The sequence below is a fragment of the Microplitis demolitor genome, chromosome 4 (genome assembly GCF_026212275.2).
Source record: "Microplitis demolitor isolate Queensland-Clemson2020A chromosome 4, iyMicDemo2.1a, whole genome shotgun sequence".
NCBI classification, from domain to species: Eukaryota; Metazoa; Arthropoda; class Insecta; order Hymenoptera; family Braconidae; genus Microplitis; species Microplitis demolitor.
In genome coordinates this window covers 4958222-4984799 of record NC_068548.1, presented here as the reverse complement: position 1 = coordinate 4984799, position 26578 = coordinate 4958222, and the positions used below count along the sequence as shown (strand labels likewise).

Sequence of the window (26578 nt, the reverse complement as noted above, 5' to 3'; positions counted from 1 at the left end):
AAATATGATAAACATTTTATATATATTTGATACTATAAATATCATATTTGCAAAAAAATTTTGATAAAAATTCTATTTATGTATTCCCGAAAAAATCCAATAAAAATAAATCCTTATTTTACAGCTAAATGTTTTCCTGTTTTTGAAAAATTCGCGCGTTAATTTCGCGCATGCGCAAATATTTTCAGAAACACATCTTTGTACATCACATGTTTATGTCATGCATGTAATACATACATGTGTATATAAACAGATGTATAAACTATAGTAAAATAAATATATATATTTATATATACATATATCTGACATATATTTATAAAGACCGTCCATATTTTTCCGTTGTCGCAGGACTCCGGTCAATCGACAATGTAATTTTGTTTTTGTTTTTTTTTTACATAACTGTTATTATATATTATTGTTATTATATTTTTTACTTCAGACAATATTATAATAAAATTTTAAAAAATACAATATTTATATAATATATAATATCATTTAATAAACAAACAAACAAACAATAAATAGTAACGTGGAGTGATTTTTATAATTAATAATAGATATAATAGTGATTATATTTTTTTTTTTTTATAAATAAATAAAAATATATTCAATAGTCAATAAAAATAAATGGCCAAGTGTTGTTAAATATATAAATAAATAAATAACAGAAAACTACCTCGGGTTAAAGAAAATTTTTTTTCTGAAAATTTTATAAATTTGGAAAAAGTTTTTTTTTTTTTTATCATGGGTCAGTCTTCAAGTAATACCGGTCATAATGGTAAGTTTTTTTTTTAATTTAAAAATCATAAATTTATATATTTTAGAGGTTATTTATTTAAATTGTTTAGACATAAATATATTTTTTAAATGTATGATAATTAATTTAACAGTTTGCGTGCGAAAAAAAATATTTAACACTCTGGTGTTAATTTAAAAATTTTTTTTTTTAATAAATTCTTTTTATGAAAAATAATTTTTTGTGTAGAATTTGTAATTTTAATTGTGAAAGTGAAATATTTGTGAAAAAAGAAACAGGTAAAGTTGGCATGATTGAGAAGAATGGAATTTCGGGTTAACGAAATAAAATGCAAAAAAAAAACAATTGAGTAAAATGTAAGTAAGAAAAGAAAGAAAGAATGGAAAAGATTAAAATAAAGGATTTAAGGATTTTGAAGGTTATTTACCGGCTGAGTTGGTTGATAATTTTTTAAAGATGAACAGCTGATATACCGCATGTTTTGCCGCACTGACGCAATAGCAATGGGCGCCATCTAATGTCGGATTTGAATTATCAGATGGTGTTTAGAGCTTTTTCTTTGTTAATCTGTCATACTTTCAATATTTAAAAAAAGTTACTTATATTCAATTAAAACTTTATAATAGGAAATATTTCTCGAAAATTGATGCAAATTTTGGTTATCACTTTAAAGGTTAATGAGAAAAAAATTTAAAAAAAACCCCAAAAATAGACTTTCACAAATATAAACTTTCAAACAAAACTTGTAGACAAATAAATTCACATAACAAAGTAAAAGAAATTTTTTGGGGTTTTAGGTTAACAGTGAGCTAAAAATTTCGTATTTTCAAAAATTTTAATTTGTCTCCGAGAAAAATTGTTTTAAAATTATCATTCACTCTACGAGTGCAACGAAGATAGTCCTGTTTATTTTTCTGAGTGTGAGAGAGAGGTCGGGTTTTTTACAAAATCAAAAAAAAGTGGCTCCGGCTAAAATTTTATAGAATTTTCGAATCCATTCAGAGAGAGTATAAAAAAATCACCAGGTCCATCCGACCTACGGAACATTCCCATAACCAGCCTTACCCTAATAAAAACCCTGGTGGAAATTTTTCGGACTTCTGTCTTAAAAAGTCTTTGGAACTCTGAAAAAGTCTTTAGAACTCTAGAACTGAGTTTTTAAGACAGAAGTCCGAAAAATTTCCACCAGGCTAACGAATACTCTTACTCGAGAACTCTTTATTATAGTCGGAAAAAATACTTCTATCACTCGGCCCCCACTGAAATCCTCACAGAATTTTTGGTTTCATGCAGAGAAAGTAACAATGAAAATCAACAAATCCATTCCATCCTCGGATATCCCCGAAAAAAGCTTAAGTATACTGAATTTTCATATTGTTTTTACCCTAATAGTTATCTTGACAGAAAGGTACAACCGGCATTGAAGACAAGTCGACTGCAAAGAGTTAGTACAATTAGTTACCGTCAACGTTCCCAGAATTTTCTGTTGAACTGAAAATTATTTTTGTTATTTAACTTCTTTCCCGCAACACTTTCTTTTCTATCAACTTGTCTTCAAAAACCGGACGTAGTTTTATAATTTGTATTCATATTGTACTCATTTGTAGTCAAAAGTTAGAATATCTCATAGTTCGCTACGATTTTTCGTCAAATTGAAGGAAAGTGATGTCAATTTTCTTAAGGTACTAAACAATTTAATTCTTAGTTTAAAAATATGGAAAATAGATGTACCTGAAAATCAAAACATCATTCGCGCAACAAAAAAAAATTGGAAAGTAAAGAATATACTGGATGACAAGATTTCTAAAATGTTTTACATTTAAATGCTGATATGTTAGTCGAAAATCTTGGGCCACTCCCAATCTTGGGAACTACCCCTTAAGCAGTCGAATTACATACTTTTTTAAAATTTTCTTTAGGTACATAAGATCGGAGCGTTTTTTGCGCAACGAAAATTTAAAAAATTCATTTAATTTGACTGCCTAAAAGTGACTAGGGGCGGCTGAAATTATCAGTTGACATACTAGCAGCTGTGCGAAACATTTCAGATTAGATCCAGTAGATTTTTTACTTTTCATTTTGTTTTTTTTATTTTCATTCCGTGATAAACGTTCCGATCTTTAGATACATGCTCGCTCATCCGGCAGAACGATCAAAATATTCGAAAAAATCTGACTTATTTTTATTCCAAAAATCACTGGGAGCTTTCTCCGAAATTAGGTTAATTTATTTAGAATTGTCACCTTAATCACTCAAAGCCAGTTCACGAAATTCGTAAAATTTCAAGATAAAATCCTCTGTAATTAACTTGAATTAAGACTAATTAAATTAATTAGGGTCATATTGACAACTTTAACTCTCTAACAAAAAAAAAAAAAATAAATCTCGTCAACTTCAAAGCGTGCCACAAAAAATAACTAATATTGTAAGTTTTAGCGGTTACCAAATTAGATAATTAAAAATATTAATTATAATTAGATAATTGTTTAGTCTAAATACAAACAAAGATATAAAAAAAAACTGTTGTGTTACGAAACTTTAGTATTCTTAATTTGTACATAGAAAAAAAAAAACAATCACTGAAGAATTAGCCATTAGCCAACGCGATGACGTCAATTGGAAAAGGTTCTCGGCAGTAAGCCGACTAAAAACTATTTCTTGTACTATATTCTCTTTATATTACATTACATTTACTTTTGTCTCGACATTATTGTCTATTGTCAGCACAACTATATCTAATAATATTCTCAAGATGTACTAGTCATATGGTATACATCGCAATTGTATAATTTTCAATAAAACAGAATTCAATGCCTACTTTTATTTGAAATATGACAGTCTATATTTTTTTCGTTCATGTCATGTAATGTAAGACAGTACAAGAATTATTATTTATAATAATAACGACAAAAATGGATAAAAAAATTGCAAAAGGTGTAAAAAAAAATGTATAACTGATGACTTGCCACCTGCTTTTCAAGTACGCAGATGCCTCTTTTAATTCTTCTCATCTTAATGGACAAGCTTATTTTATTTTTTTAATTCATTTGCACATATTATATTATTATTATTATTTTTTCAAATAATTAATACTGATAGTCAATTTTAAAAAAATTTAATTTTTATTAATAATTATTGGTAGGGTCGAGTTTTTGAGATAATTTCCGCTAATTTGAGTACCCACATCGATATATTTGCGTCACAAGAATATGGAATCCAAAAAAATCAAAAAATTACTTTTTTTTTTTTTTTTTTTTTTTTTTTTTTTTTTGAAAAATCAATTTTTTTGGAATTTATAGATGCTCTTTTTATCCATATTTATATTTACATTGATTTATTTTAGAAGCGCGTTCAAAATGCGACATTAATGGACAATTAATTAGTTAACCATTTTAACTAATTATGAAGTACTTATTGAAATATATTGTTGTGGGTACTCATTTAACGGAGAATCAGATCATCTACTAAGATATCATAGTGATTTTTTTTTCCAAATATTTTTGGCAGAAAATATTTGACCTTTTAAGGAGAATTGAAATCGCAAAAACTGTAATTTTGTCAAGAAAAAAAGTATAAAAATGATATTATTTCATGTAAAAATTTCAGTGTAAAAGCAAGTACGCTGTTACCATGCAGCACTCAGCGATCTCTTTAAATATCGCACGTGATCCCAATGTATAATGTAAAAGTGTAAGAATGTTGAGTGCAGTCTGTAGACGTAGACAGTAAGTACGTATGTATGTATTAGTGTATATATGAAGGCAGAAATAAGCAGCAAGCAAAAGGGAATTGGAATGGTTGGTAAGGGAACTTTATATCCCAAGCAAAGTCCCCAACAGATGTTTTGTTGGTCGCCGGCTCGCACAACAACAACTCGGGTGGCTGCCACGCTGCAAGATGGAACCAATGTAGAAGAATATTGTAAGACCGAGATAGAGAATTATAACGAGAAAGAAATGAGAAACGAGTGAGATATGTTAAGAAAAGAAGGAAAGACTGTGGCGCGTGGCAGGCTGTTTGCCTACCCCTCGATCTTCTTTCGGATATTATAACCCAAGAGGGGATAATTGTATAGCGTAAGCTGTACATAAAAAAGCCTCTTATAGTTTTTAGTCTTTTTTACTTCATTATTATTTCATCATTTTTTTTTTTACTTGCCTTTTTTTATTTAGTCGCAAATTATGACCAACTTCATCAAAAATTATTTATTACCCGAATTATAGCGCCTAATATTTTAAAGATAGTATTTTATATTATGACTTAGTTAAGACATTATCTCACATCAAATTATAAACTTTTTTTTTGAGCCTTATGCAATTTTTTTATAATTTTCTGCGATAGCTACTCTGTTTCTACATATGTACTTTGAAGTACTCTTCACTTAAATTTTGACCCAACCTGAGTCACAAATGAAGCTTGATTTAGACTTGGTTTAGCGAGTCGAAATTTTGAGCCGTTTTTCTCAAGATAAACTCGACTTTTTCTACGGAAATATGAAAAACATTGGGTTTTCGCCTTGATTTAGACTTAACTGGCTTACTTAGTTACGATTGGAGGCGAACAAGCCAAAATCAAGTCGAAATTTTTGAAGAAGTCGCAACTAGAGTGAAACGCGAAAAACATTTAACACTAAAAAATACTGCTTGCTTTTGACATGGTTCAGCGAATCAAAAACAACGTGAATGACTGTCGTGCTTGAAGTAAAGACGAATAAGTTCAAACTAAGATCAAAAAATACGAATAAGTTCAAAATGAAATAAGAGAAGCTTTAAAAGTTAATAAATATTTAAGTCGAAAAAGTCGAAATCTTATTGGAAAATCGTCGGCAAATCAATAACTTCAAAGGAAAATAAGGTGAAGCGAGCCTGAATGAAGTTTTATTTTTGACCCGGGAATTTACTTATCAGTTTTAAAATCATCACTATTTTTAAAAAAATGTCATAGTTAACAAAATCACAACTTTTGTCGAAAAACTTTTTTTTCACTTGTGATAATAAGTTTTATGCTAAGATTCATAAGTAGAATTGTTAGAAGTATGTTCCCTAAAAATTTGAAGTAAATCGAAACCCAATATTCAGAAATATGCCGGTTTTAGTTAAGATCGAACAGGCGCCCAATTTTTATTTTTGAATTTCTACTCAAAAATGGATAGCAAAATTAAAAAAAATTTTTTTTTTACGATTCATCTCACCCTTCCTATCATTCCTACGTACCCCAAACACAGTAACTCACAAATGAACCCCCTAAATAACATGATAGCCCTCAATAAACGACCATATTGGGCGCCAATTTCGATTTATCTCTAAAAAACAAAAATAATTAATAAGCGCATGTTTAATATTTGCTTATAAAGGCTATTAGAAGAAAAATATATACAATAAAATTTGTAAAGGATGTAAAAATAAACGAGTATGACTTGTAAAGTCGACTGATGTTATTCGAACATCGTGCAGCTGTGAGTTTTTGAAATCAATGGGGATCCATTGAAGCCATTGCATCGTAATATCGCATCGCATCGGCATGGATCTACTATGGATTGTCCAAAAAAAATCGGCAATAGAAGGCGTATATCTGCTTCAAAAATACATTAAGTCCCAGACCAGACTTACACCACTATAGTCATGTCTGCTGCCTTAAAAACTTTTTTTTTTCTTTAAATATAAAAGGTTCAGTTCCCTTTCTTCCACTTCATGCACCTGGATTTTGAGCGGACATTTAAGGGTGCGCATATCAAGACTTTTTCTATTTTTCAAAATTCTTATTCTTAGTGTTATTATTGTTTTTCTGTCATTTTTATTACTTGAATTGTTTTCTTGCCACTGCCTACTTAAAGAAAAGGGTAAAGAACTCCATCTTATGTCTTGGCTATTATTTATTGAGGCTCAACTAGGGGTTTCAAAATAACTATGTCTATATATATATATATATACTCTAAACATATTTGCCAACATAAGATGACCATGTGTCGAGAATTTTAAAAGAAATACATATTTTTTTCAATTGTTTGTTCTCACCTGGGTAACACATGTTTTGGACTGTTTAAATTTTTAATGCTGGTAGGTACTTATACTTAGGTACTTCTAAATTTTAAAGTATACACGTTTCTTCCTTTTTTTCACAAATAATAATTTACAATTCATAAATTGAAAAACGTGTTACGCTTAAATCCAAATGGTATAACATGTTTTTGCACATGTGTTACTTGGAAAAAAAATTTTTTCAAGTAATTGCAGCTTGGGGATTATAATTTTGATTTTTTCAAGGTTCTATAAGTATTTTTTTTTTTTTAAATATTTATTTTTGCTATAGAAATTTTTTTTGGAACTTTCAGTTTTTTTGAACCAGTGAAAATATTCAATGTTTGTTATATAATATGTTTTTGAAAAATTATTAGAGAATTTTTTTTGGAAATTGTGTAGATTTTTGTTTCAGATTGCGAAAAGAGAAATTTGAATTTTTTGAAATTTCCATAACAAAATTTTATTAACTTCTTATATAAGACGTTCTTCTACATAAAACAATGTATGTATGTAAGTTTCCATTCGCAAAGAAAACAAAAAAAAGTTTGAATGTCGCAATTTCGTAAATTATTTGAAAATAAATTTTTTTTTCCAAACTATCTAAAAATTTATTTTTAATCAGCAAAAAATTTTCTCTATTTCATGGATTCTAATTTTTCGCACAGGAAATACAATAAAAAAATTTCATTCAACAATAGACGAATGTAAAAAATTGATTATAAACTTTCTACTGTTTCAATTCTTCGGTAATCATAATCATTGAACTAGATCACGGAAGCAACAATAAAAATATGATAAAATATAATCGAAAGTTCAACAATAGAAAAATTTAAGACATTTGGCCATTGAGCCAAAACCGATGACTGGCAATAATACAAAATTGATATTGACCACAACAAAATTATTTATCTGTAAACTTTTTTCTTTTTATTTTGTTCATCTCATTGTTTATTCACTGTTGCGGTCCTTGTTACTTTCTTCCTTTCTCTTTTCCACTCACTGATCGATGACCGTGGATATATATTATAAAATATGTAAAAAACGTGTAGCGGTAACAGCTGCTGCCAAGTTACCAAGTGACCATCGTCAAAAAGATACAGAAACAACATACGACATACAAGACACTACCACTCGATACATACATATATATATGTGCGCACCCAAAAATTATAACCTGATCCTATACTTTGTGCAATATATGTTATTATTCATGACACTGTCCTTCCAATTTTTTATTTTATCTTCTTTTGTATTATTTTCCTCTCTCTCTTTGCCATCTTCTGTATCAATGAAAGAAGGCACGTGTCCTTAAAAAATTATCCTCACTGAATATTTAATTATTGACTACCAACAGTCTTTTTTGAAATTGAAATTATAATAATTTAGTAATTTTTAAAAAACTGTTCAAATGCCAAATACGAAAAAAAAAAATTAGTTAATTAATTGATAATATATCGATCTTGTGATCGATTTATTGATTATTAATCCGATTTATCGATTTTTAAATCGATAAATCGATTTAATAATCAAATCATCGACTTTGAAATCGATTATTAAATTTCAATTAGTCGATTTATACTAGATCATATCGAGAGTTAGACATCGATACATCGATTGCTGAACTTCGATATCTCGATTAACATAATTAATTCTAATAAATCGAAAAATATAGTTCAAAACATTGATTAGTTAATTTTGATAAATCCGTTATTTAGGTTCGATCCATCGATTTCGGAGTTTCAATATATCTCAATGTTTGAGTTTCGATACATCGAATTAATTTTCAATAAATCGATTAATACTTAAAAAAAAATCAAGTAATAGATGTGATAAATCGATTGTAAAATTTCGATCCAAAGATTACTAAACTTCGATATATCGATTACTAAACTTCGATATATCGATTATGAAACTTCGATATACTGATTATTAAATTTCAGTGCTTCAAATTAACACTACAATTAATTGATCAAAATTCATGCAGTCGATTAATAAACTTCGATATATCGATTTTTCATAATATATGTCAACAATTATATATTTTGTTTAAAATTTTCCAAACAAATAATAACAGTTTAAAGATTAAATAAAAAAAAAAAATAATAATTACAAGTAAAAATTCTTGAGCGCAAGCTGTAAAAATTCATCCATATGAATTCCATGTATATTCATATATATATATATATTTTAAGAGGAGTTTTATTCACAAGGAGACTGAATATAAACGTTCACTATTGGCCCGTGGCACGCGTACGTCGGCACCTGCCTTACATTTTGCCGTCTTTCATATCCACACATCCCTCCATTTATACTACACATATATATATATATATATATATATATATATATATATATATATATATATATATATATATATATATATATATATATATATATATATATGTATGTATGTATATATATATATACGTATATACATATATACATATATACATATATATGCACATATATATTAGCACAGCAGCCTTTACGACCATATAAAGTCTTCAATATAATCGATCCGCAAAAAAAAATCGTATCTTCAATCATCGATTGTAATTTATAATATTTTTAAATTAAAAAAGTTTATAAACTATAAGTTTAAAAAATTTAAAATAACGAAAAAAATTTTGAAAAACAGTTATATTGATTTTTCAACTTATAAAATTACGCAAGCAGATTTTCTCAAATAAACCTGACGTGTGACAAAGCCACCAGCTTTTCAGGTAGATCGTTTTCTTTTCATATATTTTTTTATATATTTTTCTTAAGATCTTTTATTTTTTTTTTTTATCCACGTGTAAAAACGCTCAGGTTATATTATATTGTGTGTCCATGGTTTTAAATTGAACAGTCGAAAAGAGCCGAAAAGTCTGGCGAACAGATGAACTTTACAGAAGAACAGAACCTAAGATTTTTCTCAGGTTTTTTTTTTTACCTGCCGTAAAAGATTTAAAGTTCCTCAGCAGGTAACAGGCAGTAGTACTATAGCCGTTAGCATGTGTTACGTAGTAGTAAATTTACAGATGACCCAAGTTATGGTTATGGAGTAAATCCAAGGTTGAATAATAAAATATATATATATATAGATAATGTTATGTTAAAATATATATAAAATAATACGTAAACAATTTGTTTACCAGTAAAAAAAATTTGATAATATCTAATAATAGTTCGTTATAAATAAGTTATTACTTTCGATTTTTTATAAGTATGAGAATCGAGATCTCGAAGGTCGTGAACTGATATTATGAATTTCAAATCAATATTTTGTAATATTTGATATTTTAAATTTTGAATCGGAAAGTCAATTAATCGATTAACTGAAGTAATTTACATTTTAATCGATTTTATCAAATTTAAAATCGATCTTTCTTAATAGATCACGAAATCATAAATAGATTAATAAATTAATTCACTGGATAATTAATCGATATCTCAATTAATATTTCGATTTCATGATTATTGGATAGATTTCTCGATTAATGAATTGATAGATCAATATCTCGATTTATTAATCGATAGATCAATGTCCCGATCTATTAATCGATAGATCAATGTCTCGATTTATTAATCGATAGCTTAATTAATCATTCGATGTCCCAAATAATTAATCAGTCTCAATAAATTTATTGGTGTCTTAATCAATAAATCGATGTCTCGATTCGAAAATCGATACTTCGATTTATAAATCGATGAATCGATTAATTAATGCATAGCTTGTTATAAATTCATGCCCGTAAAATTAATCGATGTCTCGATTAAAAAATCGATATTCCGATAAACGAATCGATGAATCGATGTTTTGAGTTATTAATCGATAGCTTGATTAATAAGTCGATGAATAATCAATCGGTCTTGATAAAATTATTGGTGTCCCGATTTGAAAATCAATACTTCGAGTTATAAATCGATGAATCGATTTATTAATTCATACCCTCAATTATAAATTAATGCCTCGTATTAATTAATGTCTCGATTAAAAAATCGATGTCTTGATTTAAGATCGATTTCTCGATTGAAAAAATTGATATTTCGATTGATTAATTAATCGATGTCTAAATAAAATAATCAATTACTCGTAATTGAAAAATCGATACATTGAAGTCGAAATTTAAATCGATTAATGTATTATAAGTTTGAATTAATAAATCGATTTGAAGTAATCGATGTATCGAAATAATAAAAATTGATAACTTAAATTCGATAATTTTTTAAAAAATATTATTGCCATTATTATTATTTACAACTTTTTAACGCTAATATTAAAATAAATATTGCAATGTAAAAATTACCATAATTTACAAATTTAAATAAACAAACGAAAAAAAAAAAAATAAAATATCCACAAAAGCTGTATGTAAATTAAAGAGCCGCTTAAATCACTTTACGGTAAACATTTTTATGATTCATTATGAAGTTAACATATCTTGGTACTCGCACATTATTATTTTTTTACAGTCTCTTTACTATCTTATTATGTACATAACTGCATTTATACTCTATCTCATAATTATGTCATTCGCCATATATACTTTCAACAATTGCGGTATTAAAATAAAGACAACTACCCGTGTATTTATATTTACTATTATTATTATTAATATCATCATCATTATTATCATAACTCTTTTTTATCTCTAGTTTAATAACAAAAGAATCGTAAATAGTCAAGTATTTACATTTAAATTTGTACAATTGTGATACATGTAACATATTTTTTTTTTGCAATTTCAATAATTGCATAATTTCGTTAACAGCACAATATATATACATATATGTATATATTTATATAGATATTATTTTAAGAAGCCATTTAGTTTACTTCTAATATTACTACCACAACCACAAAAATCTTTCTTACAATTATTTTCGAAGCCATATATATATATATATATATATATATACATATATATATATATATATATATATATATATATATATATATATATATATATATATATATATATGAAGCACGCGCCAGTCTCTTCAACTTCCTGCCATCCGTCTTACTTCCGTTACTCCTTCAACATTTCTACTCATATTTATTCTACACACACAACCACATATATATATATATGTAGAAATTCATTTCTTTTATTAAATAAATATTTTCTTGAGGAAAAAAAATTTTTTTTTTATTATTTTGATGTGGGGTAAAATGAATACGCATAAAAAAATGCATTTATGATAATTACTTTTATATAGTTTGAATATATATATATATATATATATATATATATATGAATCCATATAAAGTACATAGATATCTACATCAGTTTTGTTGCGCAGGAAACTAAGCGAACCATGTCTCCGTTTCCTTAAGTTTAAGAATATATACATATACATTCTCCATATATATTAAAAAAGGGAATTAATATCTTGGATTGTTGATAATTATTCACAAGGTCAAATTTTTTATACAATCACTTTTCACTCATTCATACTACTTATCACCATATATGCAATATCTATGTATACATTTTCGATCTGATGATATATAAATATATACATACTAAATCACACACAATATTAAACATCAGATTTTTTTTTTTACGGAACCCTTATATTTTTTCCAAGAAATTGTATTTTTAATTATTTTTCTACATGACGGCTTCTTTTTGCTACAAATGTAATTGAATTAATAATCTTATTCAATTAATGTAATTACATTTCTAGAACTTGTGGTTGAAGATTACTTTTAATTGAAGTTAATTTAACAATCTTTCATGTGTAATTAATTCAGAGTAGTATTTAATTTTAAATTTCTGGAGAAATTTAAAAAATTACGAATTTCACTCGAATTTCGAACTCTAATGTGTCGTATTATAAAATATATATGAATATTTATTTATTATCTAAAATTTTATATATATGTATACATGCGCACGTGAGTGTGTGTGTGTATGTTAGTAAAAATAAAAAAAAATTATAAAGATAATCTTGTTACGCAAGAAAGATGCGTAGCCATACAAAGGGAAGGAAGTGCGTGTACACCATAATGTACATAACTAACTAAGTAACTAAGTTCCATATACTATTATTGCACGGTACCACGAGCATATTTCCCACCAGCCGTATCCATACCGTTGCACGTAACAAAATTTACCTCTAACTACACACTTCAACTTGAGTTTTAACTCAACTTCATACGCCTACATTTAGTACACGATACTTTTTTCTAATCAAAAATTATAGTCATTTTGTATGCCCTACTTTTCATCTAAATTGCTCATAAACTATCGGACTTATGAGAAAAGTCACTCAAGCCTTTTTTGTAGATAAGTTTATTCTCTACAAAAATTAATGAGACCATTTTCTCTGTAACTCTAATAATTTAATCAGAATTTTATTTGAAGCTCAGAAAATTTTTTCCGAAAAAATTTTCAATGGTTTAATGGATTTTGTAGGTAATGTTAAAATTCTAGTGAAACTATCGAAAATACGCAAAAATTTTATAGAAGCAAATTTGTAGATAATTAAATTTCCTACAAATTTGTACTCGACCATTTTTGTCCTTCATCTCATAGTTTAGCCTCAAATTCAAGTCAAAAATAAAAAAAGTTTTGATGCAAATTTTTTTACTCCTTTTAAAAATTCAGAATTTGAAATTAAAATTTCAGCTCAACTATAAAAGATACGCAAAAATTTCATAGAAACAAACTTGTAGAGAATTAAATTTCCTAAAAATTTGTACTGATCCATTTTTGTCTTTCATCTCATAGTTTAGCCTCAGATTCAAGTCAAAAATAAAAAAAGTTTTGATGCAAATCTTTTTACTCCTTTTAGAAATTCAGTATTCGAAATTAAAATTCCAGCTCAACTATAAAAGATACGCAAAAATTTCATAGAAACAAACTTGTAGAGAATTAAATTTCCTAAAAATTTGTACTGATCCATTTTTGTCTTTCATCTCATAGTTTAGCCTCAAATTCAAGTCAAAAATAAAAAAAGTTTTGATGCAAATTTTTTTACTCCTTTTAGAAATTCAGAATTCGAAATTAAAATTCCAGCTCAACTATAAAAGATACGTAAAAACTTCATAGGAACAAACTTGTAGAGAATTAAATTTTCTTCATAAATGAATTTTATAAATTTTTCCATATTCTCAATCCTTAACAAGTTATCTCCATTCAAAAGTTAATACTCCAAAAATAGTAAAAAATAACTAAACAAAAATTCTCATCTTACTCCTTATCCATATCCTGTTTAAAAAAAAAAATAACGAACAACTGTTTAACAGACGTGAAATACAAATCTAAAAGTCTAGGTCCAAAACTATAAAGTTGAATCAAAGATCGAGCTAAAATAGTTCCTGCGTAGCGATCAAGAGCAAAAGAGGGAGAGAGAGATCGAAAAAGAATAAGAAGTTGCAGCCCCAATGTGCAGCAGGCAAAGCCCGGTGCACAATCAGTCTCCAGGTAAAGCCAGCTGTCCACCAGGTGCCGGTATAAAAATTTATATATCCCCCTTACTACCTTTTTAGTTCACTCAACCCCAATATCCACCTTTTCTCTTTATATATGCAGCCTCTATACTAGTTTAGCTTCGTTACAACCTACACCCAACTACAACAGGGCTCCTCAATACCATCTTTTACATTCACTGTGTACTTAACACGCGTGCGCATATTCCCCAAGTCTAATTGCCACGTAGTGGGGAGCTCGCTTCTGATTGGTCAGTGGCGCGCGCTCACTGCCAAGATCTTTAGCTGCACGAACTGGAAACTCTCAGTCGCACAGTAGACTCCCGAGCGTCAACATCGGCGCTCAAGTCGTTTTCCCAAGTAAATTCGCGCACGTGCGCACTTTTTTAAATTTAAACCAACAGTTAAGTGTTTGTTTAAATCTGTCAAGATAAATAAAGTGTTTTATTAATTAAATAATTACTATTATTATAAAACAATCAAGCAGATTTGTGTTTGATTGCGTGATTTTTTTGAATATTTATAAATAATATATATTTAAACGATTTCATGGGGGTGGTAGGCGGAGAGTGCGCGGTCAAAGGTACCGGCGTTAAAAGCCATCCCTGTCACTGTTGCAGCAGTACTCGTATATCAACTAACGTTGGACCGAGCGTTGTTATACAAGTACAAAATAAACATAGACGTAGCACACGTAAAAGTACTTGTTGTAATAATAATAATAATAATAATAACAATATTAATAACAGTAATAATCATCAAGAACAATTTAATCAAGAACCAGATATACCAACAGTTATTCCTAATAGTCCTACGAAAACTTCAACGGATAATATCTTAGCTCCATTAAAAAGCAAAATGAAAGTGCTTAAAAAACTTAAAAAGAAAATGGGATTAGGTAAGAAACATTTTTTTTAATTAAATTTTTTGCCTATTAAATTTTTTGATGCCTATTAATTGATCTGTCCATTAAAATTTTTTATTTAAAGGTCATTATACCCTTGCATTATTTTTGTGCCTATTAATTATTTTGCCTATTAATTTTTACGTCAGTCAAAAATTGGCCCATCAATAAATTTGTTTAATATTTTTTAATGATATATTTTTGCCTATTAAAATTTAATGCCTATTAAAAAAATTTTAGGCAATTAAAAAAAAGTTTTTTTAGAATATTGAATAGGACGCGTTAACGATATTGATCGTATTTACTATCTCTTTCTCATTCTCTATAACTATCTTCGTCATTTGTTCTCTTGTGTCCTCGTACACTCAACTACATACACTTTTCATCCCCAATATATATGTATATATATGTACAGTACACTACACTAGGCAACATGACTAGCATAAATTTTGATGATACTGGGTGTAAATCGCTTGAGAGTCACCTCTTGATTATATTCCCTAAAGCATTTGTTGTAAATGTAAAAAACATATATAGATTGCGGGAGATGGAGATGAAAAGGAAAAAAAAAGTTACTGACTTCCCTGAGGATATTTAATATCGAGGGAGCTGTGCGGAAAAAGTAGCAGTTGTTTGAGATTCTGTTTTATATTGCCTTCTTTTTTACTTTCTCGCTCTTTTAGTTTCTTTGTCATCGGTTTTCTTTTGATGGGACTTTGTATTGGGCAACAATAACAGTTGCGTCTAAGGTGCATTATAGGAAAATCGACAGATGTACAAAACTTTATAGTTTTCAAGAGTTATAAATTTTTCGCTGAAGGGGAAAATTTTTAAATGAGTTTAAATTTTTCTTTCATAGGCATTTTTTTAAAATTTTAATAGGCAATTATTTCGGATTTAAATCAATAGTCAAGTTTTCAATTATTATAAACAAAAAATAATAGGCAATTTTTACACTTTAATAGACAATGATTTTCCTATAATTTGAATTAATAGGCATTCCTTCTAATTCCTATAGGCAAAAATTTTGAAAGGCAATACTTCTAGTATGAAATTTTTCCGGCATTTTAATAGGCAATAAATAGTTTGTATTTAGACCAATAGGCATTCCTTCAAATTCTTATAGGCCAAGAAAAATTTTGATAGGCATTTTTTATAATGGGCAATTTTGGACATGATGGGCAATAATTATTTACTAATTTTTATCATTAAGGTCTACTTTAACCCCCCCCCCCCCCCCCCCATTCCTCACAAAATTCATGGGAAAATTTTTATGAGTTGGTAATTTCAATAGGTAATTTTTTAAATAATAAAACCCCATTAATTTTAGGCAAATCGATATTTGTTGGCAATTATTGCATTAATAGGCCACAAAAGCTGCTTATTCAATGTTCCTTGACGCATTGTAGGCAAAAATAAATTTAATAGGCAATGAAATTAATAGGCATAGCATATCTATATGATGGGGACAAATTTTAAAAAAAAAATTGTCGTTCTAATAAATTTTTCTCACGTTACAAGTATTTTTAATAGGGATCTTTAACCATTACTGGAAAATTTTTTTCTCATAAGAATCGATTTATTGAGTCTCTCATTAATTTGAAGAATTAACAATCGTTAATGGATAAATGAAGTAAAACGTGAATAAGAAACTTCGAATCCACTATCTTACACATGACGTCACAAGCGCCCGCGAATAACCCGTCTTTGTTCCCACAGGCGCCGTTTCATAAACCGGTTTTATCCCGCGGTATTCTATAACGCTTACTATCCCTATCAGCTGTGAAACACCGTTGAGTCATATATATACAATATATCAGTATAAACAAAAACAAACACTCAGCAAACATTTACTAATTTTTTTTTCATCTTTACATATTTACCAAAATTATCAATTTGTAAGAATTATTCAAAAAATTTCACTTTTATCTCAATTGTCTTCCATAAAAAAATTCAAAGAAACCCGGGGAAAATTGTGACCAAATTTTTTCTGTCTACAAATTCTTAATTACAGTTTTTTTAAAAAAAAAGTGGGTCAAATCGGTGAGCTCAAAAATTTTTGAACTGATCAATTTGCCCCGTTTTTCTTCAAACCATAACTTCAAGAATTTTAAAACAAAAAAAAAATTTCTTCATCCCTAGAATGTCTCATTTTGCCCCAGTGTCTCATTTTTCTCTGTACATAATGAATATTCAATAAAAAAAAAATTTTCCTTCATTTTTTATGTTAATTATCACTCTCGAATAAACTTAAGAGCTATTGTATTAAAAAAGACAATATCTAACCCTTTTATTATTATTATATAAATTTTTTTTCATACTCGGGATGATAAAAAAAAGTTGAGCTTTTTGAAGCGCATACTCTTGTGTTACCTACATAACAGAATTCCGTTGAGAGTCTAGTATAAAAGCGGTGCAACACCTATATATACCCACATATATATATACATATAAAAATATATAGCGTCGAGGGCATTTTAAAATAGCGTCAAGAGACAAGAAAAAATGTGAAGCCTATCGAGGAAATAGAGCACTAAAAACTTCCTCTTTTACATGAAAAAAATATATATATATAATATATCTATATATACATAGACATATATATACTTTTTTTTTCTTAAATAGTCATTACACAAAAAATAAATTTATATTAATATATAATTAAATATGAACTTTTGACACTTATTTCTAAGTCTGACCTCAAGTCTTACCGGAAGCGGTCATATTACAAGTGAAATTTAGTCAACAAGATAAATAACAATGATAATTTAACATGCCCACGTACAATTTATGGATAGCGATATTATATAGGCATTCGTGTCTTGTTGAGTTTCATTAGCGAAGTAAAAAAAAAAGAAATAAATAAATAAATGGATGAATGAATGAATGACAAGATGATTCAATTACTTAAAGACGAGTTGAGGTCAATGTATGTACAAATGAGTAGGACGTAAGCACTTATTTTGCACCCACGAATAATTTATATTGTATGGTGTATTTGTCAAATAGCTATTGTCGAGCAAAGTTGATGATAAGTTTAATTGGATGATAAGAAATAGCTGATGTTTATATAAAGTTTTGTTGTTTATGAAATAATGAATTATGAACAATGATTTAATTCGTGGAAGTTGACAAGACAGATTTGTATTGTTAACTTTTTTAATTTAAAATTTGATGATTGAGGAAGTTTTAAAACGGATGGAATTAAATTTGGGAAGTAAGCTTTTGTGAGATGTATTGCTTTGAAGTTGGTTTTGAGAAGGACCAGGTGGTGTACGACCGTTGCCTTCTTCAAGAAGGGTCGTTTTTACCATAGTTATGTTCCAAGTGTGTGTAAGCATGTGTGTGTATGTGTGTGGATAGATGGAGATACAGAGATGTGGATGCAAATGTGTGAATGAGTATGAACATCATCCCCTTTTTTCAGTTCCGTTGTTACATTAGGGAGTTGTAGAGAAGGGAGACTGGCACCCTAACCGCATGTAAGGACAGCTGTTCGTTTTCCCATTTGAAGTTTTTTTTTCTTTATGTTCGTAGCTATTTAAGTGATCCTTGATATATTATTTGAAAATTTTCACACTATAAATTTATAATTCATGAGAAAATTTGCGATACTTAAAAATTTTATAGTTATGGTGGGATGGTTATTTAATAATCGTCTTTAAAAAAAGATGTAAAAATTTTAGTATTCAAAATGTAGAAAATATAAATTTGTAATTTGCTTTGTTTGAGTTTTAAAGTCGCTAAAATACGAATTTTTAGAAAAAAATTGAAGTATGAATTTTTTATAGAAATTCGAATTTTGTCTTATATGGAAAGTCCAAAAACAACCACTGATATTTTGGGAAAGATAAAAAAACAAGAATTTTGAAATTAAAAAAAAAAAAAAAAAAAAAATTAAATTATAGCATTCATGCAAATATAATCCGAAAATAGATTTCTATGTAACAAAGAAAAAATCTATGAGAACCGTTCGAAAATCTATTCACATTATGCCCAAAATCGAAATTTCAATACGTGACCCCAGAATAGACTATTTCATAAAAGATACGGGGCCAAGATATTGACCAGGATAATGCTCCTGGTATTCTGGTATTGGTATACAATAACAGAGTACCTATACACTCAACTACGACTATGACTATAACTACCACTACAGCAACAACAACAGCAATACACACGCTACAGGATAAGACATAGCATTAGGGGGCTTGGTAGGATATAACATTGAGCAGGGCGGTGGTAAGCATACGCTTCTGTTGTATGTTGCCAAGCCCCGTAGCCATGGGATAGCGTGCATGGTAAGCTGCAGCTGCCACCGGCATCAGCGTGAGGTTTCTTTTCTCATTTCGTTCAGCAACGCCAGTCGTTATACTGGCGTCCAACGAGAACAACCTTTTTAAATCAATTTCCTACTGATTCATCGCTTTTTCCATCAATAAAAAACTCATCAAGCCCAGATCTGAACCTAGATCCACATCGGGCCGGTCCTAAACCTAGACCTAGACATAGACCTAGATCTAGGCCCAGTTCTAATCCCAGTCCCAAGTTATCATTTCGTAATAAAGTGAAGTGTTAGTTTATCAAAATGTCACTGTCATACTCAAGAACACGGAGACCTTTGACAGTTGGTCGAGCTAGACGTGTCGCGCTAATGCGTCTAAATGGTGAGTCCATTTGAATTTAACCGCCAATTATTTGATTTCTTTGTTACATTTAATATCTTACGGAATAAAATCAAGCGTTAACACTTGAAAGTCGCGTCAAGTTTATTTACAAACTGACTTACTAAAGTAATCCATACTTAACAGTGTGTTTTTTTTAAACAGACCCCCTGCTTATACGAGACGACAGATGTCCCGTAACTAGTCCGCTTATAAACTTTTATCACATTAGAAAACCCCTTAAGTCTTTCTTATTAATAGGATTGGCCAATACACCCACGTAGTTCTCTACACATGTCGGTTGTTTTTTTTTTAAATCCACTTTAAACAGATAAAACAACTTGGGGATAGCGTGGCCCTATCTATTCATGTGTTAGTCTTCAAGTTATAACTTAATAAATTTCTTTGTTTGTTTTGCTGGTAAAGGCCGCTGTCTACTTTACCGACACTCCGGTAGAGAGCTAGGTCATTGGGTGTTGCATAAGCATCGAGTCTTTCTGGGGGGAGTTTAGTTGGTTAGCCAAGTGAGAAAGAGAAGGAACTAACTCGTTGGAAGGGAACTAAAATATCCTATTCTATATAATAGTAGAGATGGCTTAAGGAGCGGCTTAACTTCTAGGTTATAATGTTGTAGAGAAGGAACTATGAGCAAAGATCAACGCTGCGGGCGTGGGAAAGTGCCATAACATGATTCACTCGTTAGACATTTTTATACGACAGATTTTTTATTTAATTACATAAATAATAACAATAAATATAAAGACATATATTTTACAAAATTCGATCATTTTATATCTTAGCTTAATTGAATCCAACAAACGGAACTGTTTTGATGAATTTTTCATGCTATTTTATTAAAACACTGCTAGTTTTCCCACGAGATGATAAGGCTGTACTATGATTACTCAAAGTAGCATGCGATGCAATGGACTAGAGGCTGTAAACCAGCGAATACAGAGAATAAAGAAAAAGAGAATGTTGGGTTGCTGGCCTAAGATGAGGTCGATTACATCTATGGACCAGTGAACTTCAAATAAACAACCTTTTTTCCCTTCTTCAATCTCATTCATTTCAACAAAGAAAAATTTTACATTAGTCATTCTATTGGTCATGGACCAAATAGTCATGATTGAAAACTGATAACATTCCACTAATCGGATGAGCAATCATCTGTGACGAGTTACAAATAACACTTTTTTAATTATGGTCATTGCAAGTATGCTAATAACTCGATTCCCGTGAATATTTAATTACATATAAATTGTATTGGCTGATTGGTTGTCTTATAGTGTGAGCTAGTTGTCGTTTCTTTGTTGAATTATTAAATAAGTGAAAGATACTTTTTGAGTTATTGCAATTCTTCTATCATGACCGTGGGAAAGTTTTGAGCGTACCGTTGCAGAACCGAAGCTGAGATGGTTTCTTTATTTTTTTACAAATATTTAAAAGTTGAAGTATTGAATTTAAAGACACCTTAAAAAAGGCGTTGTTTGATGTGAAAATTGTCGGTTTTTGCTTGCTGATAAATGTTACGAAAAAAATACATACTGAGTAATTCACAGATCGTATTAAAGGCGTAAACGTTTTTATCAGCCTATTGTTTGTTATATTCGTGTAACATCCGTTGAAAGTGTTATTATTGTAAGGAGAGCGTATCGTTAAGTCAATTTTTTTTTGTTGAAGAAAAAAAGCTATTCCGTTATGTACTGTCTTTATACTTCCGTCACGGAGAATGCGGTTTCCGGTTGTACACCAAAAGAACCGGACGATGATATTACGTTGTCTGTTTTTAATGCCTTAATCTTCCATGCTTGATTCCTGGGTAAATCGATATATTAACACAATAACTGAAATCTGATTCTCAGGATCAGATTTATCAATCAAAGTGTACTGCCTAAAAAAATCAATTGAGAAAAGTATGGAGTCCTAATCAAATCCATGGGAAAGTATTTCTCATGGCCGATTTCTTCATGACAGAGATGAACTAGAGTTTGTTATTCGGCAGATACTTATTCCGGGGTTAAAATTTCGACGGTTGTCTTCAATAGGTTAGCTATCCTATGGTCATGTATGTATGGCTGTGAGCTATGGTGCTTACTATAGGGGTCCTCTAGACCCAAATTTTAAAAAAATTTTCCATAAAACTCATAAATGTTTATTGAACCACTTATATAATAGTATTGAATAGTAGATTACAACAGTAATAGTTCCCCGCCAGCTGATACCTCCATATCGAAATCCGTGCAGCCCTACAAGGATCCATGGGAATTCGGAAGTATACTAATGAAAAATGTTATTGATTGTTTTAGCACCGAGATCCTCAAGTGCCGGTACAAACAATTTGCCTCCCTTGACATTTCATCAGGTGCACGGTGATAATATAAGTTTATGTAATAGTGCTACTATTGCCAGACGCCATGAGAGTTTTTGCAAAGGAATAACATTCAGTGCACGTCCAGTTCGCGTTGGTGAAAAGGTAAGCTGGTTTTATTTTATCCACCTACCATCTTTATTCCTCAGAATTTATAGTTTTTATTTAAATATTCGTGGGTTTGACCCATACCTGAAAAGGACATTTGCCTAAATTATATTGATTCAACAGTCGTGACTTAATAAGGTAGCTAGTTATTTCCAAGCGACCATAAATTATTAGTTTGGGTTAAAAGGAATCTAAATTATATAGTTTTATACTGGTTTATTGTTTTATGATAATTCAGTCAACATATTTGGAAATTGAGGTTTTTATTTAAGCACTTCCGGTATACTTTCTTTATAAATTATGCCAGTTAGAGTCTTCCGGTTTAAGTTGAAAACAAACTCGTAGAAACTTTACACGATTTTAAATATTCAAATTTCGTAAACGGGCATCGGAATAATATTGACCCTGACTCCTCTACTAATGGGAAGTTAATTTCCTGTTTAAATTTGAATTCTCTTGGAGAAAACTAATGTAGCTTTTGTTTTGTTACCAAAAGGTATGCGTTAAATTCTTGGAGATGTCAAACAACTGGAGTGGCGTAATACGATTCGGTTTCACAAGCAACGATCCGATTCACTTAAGAAATGGATTACCACGTTATGCCTGCCCGGATTTGACGAATAAACCTGGCTATTGGGCGAAGGCACTGGCTGAACGGTTCGCTGGACGTGACACCGTTCTATTCTATTACGTAACAGCTGCTGGTGATGTTCACTTTGGCGTGAATGGCGAGGAAAAAGGCGTATTTTTTAGCGGGGTCGAGACACGTGGACCACTTTGGGCTGTAATTGACGTCTATGGTAACAGCACTGCCATTGAATTCTTGGATCCAAATCGGCAACATTTCAATAACATAAGACGTGGAGTTGAACACAGCAATGAAGACAACGCACAACCGAGTCGTCACACGGCCATGGATGATGCCAGCAATGCGGGCCGCGATATTGTTGAGAAAATAATTGTACCGTCCATGCAAAATATGTGTCTACATCATGCCACCGAACCGGATGTAGACCTCCCTGGACTCAGATTTCAACCATCAGGTGTTCTGTTTGCACCACTTCCGTTCCACCCGTAAGTATCTTTTTACAAATCTTTTGCTTAAATTTTCTTACCCGAATCCAAATAAAATTCATACCAAAGCTCAAGGATTCTACTGTAGTCCTTTTTTAAGAATTTCCACATTTTTCTCACAAAGTCTTGATTTGACTTTTTGTTACCAATCTATGATAACTTGAATCAAAAATCGACTTTTTTGCTTCGCCAGTCGATAATACGCAAGCTTTGAACGTCTTTTCATTAAATTTCATCCTAAATTATTCACCGATGACTTTAAAGTTTAATTTAAAAAATTTACCGTAAAAATAATGATTCATTTCATGGGTTTTAAAAAGTAGAAGCACTGAGCTTTGAAAAACACATTTTTTATTTCCGTATCATCATTTTCGAGGAAGTTATCACAAATTGAATTTTTTACAACGTAATCACCCACATCCTTCCCACTCGTAATTAAAAGTCTAAAACAACAAAATAATTTAAAAAATGTTATCTTACAGAGTACGTGGCCGGAACATCCGTTTCAGTAATCAGCAATGCGTAGCAACACGCAATGATACAGAGTTCTGTCACGGTTATGCTTTTACAAATCGTCCATTGATACTGGGCGAGCGTCTAGTCGTACAAATACTCTCCACGGAACCGATGTACGTTGGAGCATTAGCCTTAGGATTGACCTCATGTGACCCAGCAAGATTGACCGCCGAAGATCTTCCTGATGACAGCGACCTCCTGTTAGATCGTCCGGAATACTGGGTCGTTTCAAAGGACGTTGCCTCGTCACCACAACCAGGCGATGAAATCGCCTTCACTGTTACTCACTACGGCGAAGTTCAAATGTCGAAAAATGGCGGTCCACCAAATATCGTGATGCACGTTGATCAGAGTCTACAACTCTGGGCATTTGTTGATGTCTATGGCAGCACCCAGCGTGTAAGAATGTTAGCAAGTCGTCCATCTTCACCACCACGTCAACGTCAATCAAATCCTGTAGCTCCTAGTCCAGCTGTAACTGCCCCGACTTCGGTAACTCCAGCGCCAAATCATCCAGCAAATCAACATCCAGCTACCACACATCCAACAAACCAACATCCTGCTAATCAGCACCCAACACATCAAGGACATGGTACAGAATTGACCAGATTCACAGACATGGTTCAATTTAAACCAACTGTTGGTGGTGGTACAGTTCTGGTTGTTAATTTACCACCTCAGCAAAATTATCCACCAGCTTCACCACCAATTTACGGCACCACTACCCGCTCACCAGGATTTTATCCCAGTGGTTCTGGTCAAGGACCCAGTCCAGCTGGACCAGCTTCTGCCGCAGCAGCTCCAGTGGCTGCTTCAACACCTCGTCAGTCACCACCAGTTCTTACTGGTACTATGAGCAGCACTGGGTCATCAACGTACGTCGATCCAGTAACTTATCAAACTGTAGACGCAACTCTTACCCTCCAAGGAACTGGCCATCAAGGCAACAGCCATCTTCAACAATGGAGCGAAAAGTTGCAGCCGACTCCCGGTCAACCCAGCGAGTGTTCCATTTGCTACGAGCGTAACATCGACAGTGTTCTCTATATGTGCGGGCATATGTGTATGTGCTATCCCTGCGCGATACAGCAGTGGAGAGGTAAAGGCGGTGGACAATGTCCACTTTGTAGAGCCCCCATTAGAGACGTTATCAGGATCTACCGATCTTGAACTATTAGTTCTTATTTTAACGAAAATAAATAGACTAATTGTATTTTGTTTTTTATGTGATTGGAATGATTGGATGCTTGCTAGTATTATGGGTCGCGCTGGCGTGATACGTTTGTAATTTTCCCGGGTAAATTTAAAACAAATTTTTTTTGAGTCAATTGTGTGCTTCCTCCAGCTCATATACTGTCATTGCGATTTTTTAAATTTTACCGCCACTTTATTTTGATGCGCAGTAGGTCTTTAAGATGCGCACTACATAATTTATATGCGCAGTGTCTATTTATAGATGCGCAGTACATATTTGATGTGCGCAGACCATATTTATAGATGCGCAGTAGATATTTAATATGCGCAGACTATAAATATGAATGCGCAGTAGATTTTATGTACTCGTACTCTTAAAATGATGATGCGCAGTAATTATTGTGGATACAAAAATAATTTCTAAGACCATAAATATTTACAAAATCAAATGCGTATTAAAAAAACAAATCAAAAAGAAAAAATTTAAAAAATTTCGCATATCAACGCGATTTTCTCTAGTATTTTTCATTTAAATCGCGAGAGAGAATGTGAGAGACTGAGTCTAAGGCTCTGAACTGGCGGGAAATGAACAAAATAATAAAATTTAATTGTTAAAGAGACTAAGAATAAACGATTATGTACATTAAGTAAAGCGATATAGATAGTGACAACGATTTATGCCAAAATATTTAACTTTTTTTTTTCTTTAATTTTTTTTGTATTCGTACTCTTATTACTTTTTATTTTTAAGGTTTTATTTTACACGCGACTACGTTTGATGGCATTAATTAATTTCTTTTCTTTCTGATAATAAAGACATACCAAAGACATTTTCCGTAACTTACAATAGTAATTAAGAAAATAATTTTTTTTCTATAATTCTTTTTGTAATCAAAAATTATGGGAAAAAATTATCAATTAAATTTTTTTTTCATTAAAAATTTGGTGCCTTGAATTTTAAAAAAATCATACAACTGCTTCATAACATTTATGACAAAACGCACGAATTTTATGACTAAAAAAAATAATACGAAACATAATAATATTAATAATAGATAAATAATAAATAATTAGTTAATAATCATACTAAATAATAATGTCGCGTTTATTTATAAAAATTTTTTTTAAATCATAAGCACGCAATAAACAATAAATGAGCATGTAGTGAAATCTCTAGTCCAGCAAATTAAAAATTTATAAAAAAAAATTTCAAAGCCTTGATAAAATTTTTCAAAAATTTATTTTAAAAATTTGGCTTTTATATTTCGGATTAATTAAAAATTTTATATATATATCAGATACAAAATTAAAAATATATATATATATATTATATGATAATTAATAATTAATAATTAATGATTAATAATTAAAAAAATTTATTTTTTATTAAATAATTTTGCTTGTAACCCGTCCTATGCATTATAATTTAAAAAAAAATTAAACTATTAATTATTAATTATTAATTTTTAATTGCAAAATTAATTGTGCGCTTAGTTTATAATTTTTTGTAATATATTAGTAATTAAATAATTAATAAATAAACAACT

General features: G+C 30.1%; 1 protein-coding gene across 2 annotated transcripts; it reads left to right on the top strand.

The window, feature by feature from the left end:
* Positions 1 to 341: 341 nt before the first annotated feature.
* Positions 342 to 26578, top strand: LOC103580908 (protein neuralized). Of its 2 annotated transcripts, none has more exons than XM_008562837.2 (4): positions 342 to 778; positions 22078 to 22244; positions 22744 to 23321; positions 23804 to 26576. In XM_008562837.2, exons 1-4 carry the CDS (start codon positions 745 to 747, stop codon positions 25005 to 25007), a joined length of 1983 nt encoding a protein of 660 aa, XP_008561059.1. In that variant the 5' UTR covers positions 342 to 744; the 3' UTR covers positions 25008 to 26576. The 2 variants fall into 2 exon arrangements, with proteins under 2 accessions (XP_008561059.1, XP_008561058.1); XM_008562836.3 differs by lacking the exon at positions 342 to 778 and adding an exon at positions 14530 to 15098 and having other exon boundaries at positions 23804 to 26578.

Excerpts from the sequence above, each read along its gene's own strand:
- LOC103580908 (XM_008562836.3), top strand. The coding sequence starts at position 14,750 with ATGGGGGTGGTAGGCGGAGAGTGCGCGGTCAAAGGTACCGGCGTTAAA. Across the intron at positions 22,245-22,743 it reads CAGTTCGCGTTGGTGAAAAG|GTATGCGTTAAATTCTTGGA; the intron begins GTAAGCTGGTTT and ends TGTTACCAAAAG. Across the intron at positions 23,322-23,803 it reads GCACCACTTCCGTTCCACCC|AGTACGTGGCCGGAACATCC; the intron begins GTAAGTATCTTT and ends GTTATCTTACAG.